Source organism: Vipera berus (genome assembly GCF_964194415.1).
Source record: "Vipera berus genome assembly, chromosome: 13".
Lineage (NCBI taxonomy): Eukaryota > Metazoa > Chordata > Lepidosauria > Squamata > Viperidae > Vipera > Vipera berus.
Window position 1 is genome coordinate 16,133,040 of NC_138216.1, and position 1,644 is coordinate 16,134,683.

Here is a 1,644-nt window from a genome sequence, read left to right on the forward strand (position 1 = left end):
ATGGAGGCTTCCATAAGATTACCAGGAGTTGAGCTCACCTCTGGTATCTTAGCGAATATAAACTTCATTTCCAATAGTTTTCATTTGTCCTCCCATCTCAAGTTGAGAGCAACTGTGTTATCTGTTTCAGCAATCATTGTGAGAGGGCTAAGGAATCCCTAAATGGTCCTTTCCAACCGTAGAATTCTGAGGTGGGAAAATAATCTTTTAATCAATGTTTCTTTTTTCTTCCAGCATGAAAATGTTGAACAACAGAAACAAAACTGGATATATTCTTTTCTCTAATTAAAACAGTCTAAAATAGCCTATGTCTTTTGTAAAATTGGACAACACCATGGATCCTTTGTATGTATCTACCACATTTCCAGATATTAATGTCTCCTTTTTGACGAATGCAACAGACAATACAACAGTTATGGATTTTTCTGCCTCCTCCAGTATCCGTTCTGTTTTCATACCAATAATTTACCTTCTGGTTTGTGTTATTGGACTGAGTGGGAACACTTTGGTCATCTATGTGGTTTTGCGTTATGCCAAAATGAAGACCGTGACCAACATTTACATTCTGAACTTAGCCATTGCTGATGTTCTCTTCATGTTGGGCTTGCCATTCCTAGCCACCCAAAATGCTATCTCCTATTGGCCCTTTGGAACATTCACCTGTAGACTAGTGACTGCTTTTGATGGTATTAACCAATTCACCAGCATCTTCTGCCTGACTGTCATGAGCCTGGACCGCTATCTTGCAGTTGTCCATCCTATTAAATCTACCAAGTGGCGCCAGCCAAGAATAGCCAAATTGATCAGCTTGGCTGTCTGGACTTTATCCTTTTTGGTGGTCCTTCCCATGATTATATTTGCTGACGTCCAGGAAGATTTTCATACTTGTAACATGAGCTGGCCTGATCCAATTGAGATATGGTCAGCTGTGTTCATCATCTATACATCGGTGCTGGGTTTCTTTGCTCCATTGCTGGTGATATGCCTCTGCTATTTGTTGATTGTCATTAAAGTGAAATCCTCTGGGATCCGAGTTGGCTCTACAAGACGCCGGCGGTCAGAGCGAAAAGTGACCAGAATGGTGGTCATCATAGTTGTGGTCTTTGTTTTCTGCTGGCTTCCCTTCTACATTGTGAATATTGTCAATCTGATATTCATCTTGCCAGAGGAACCCATCTTGGTGGGCATTTTCTCCTTTGTGGTGGTTCTCTCTTATGCCAACAGCTGTGCCAATCCCATCCTTTATGGATTTCTTTCGGAAAATTTCAAGCAGAGCTTTCAGAAGGTCCTGTGCCTCCACAAAGGCAATAGTATTGAAGATGGAGACCCCACTGAACTCCGGCAGGAGAAGAGTATCCATCTGAAGGACACGATGCTGCCTCAGAGGAATGATGACTCCAATGGGCACATGCTGACAAGCAAGGTGTAGAAAGTCTGGGACTTCAAGAAAGCTGGTTCTTGATTGGAATAGATGATGGTATTTACTGCAAGGGGACTGGGCCAGGAGAAGGTGGTCACTTCACCTTCTAGCTTAATGTGCAGAAGTTTTCTTTCCCAGTCCTTTGTTGCTGTGTTCACCCTAGAATTCTGGGTGTCGTGAAAGGCTTCACAAATAGTAACCAAAAATAACCTATTCTCCTTTCA

The 1,644-nt window shown here is 42.3% G+C and overlaps 1 protein-coding gene across 1 annotated transcript; it reads left to right on the plus strand.

Annotated features, from left to right (window-relative positions):
- Positions 1-334: 334 nt before the first annotated feature.
- SSTR5 (somatostatin receptor 5) lies at positions 335-1,429 on the plus strand (the record flags this gene model as incomplete). Its single annotated transcript, XM_081338460.1, has 1 exon — positions 335-1,429. One exon carries the CDS (start codon positions 335-337, stop codon positions 1,427-1,429), a length of 1,095 nt encoding a protein of 364 aa, XP_081194586.1.
- Between the last annotated feature and the right edge of the window lie 215 nt (positions 1,430-1,644).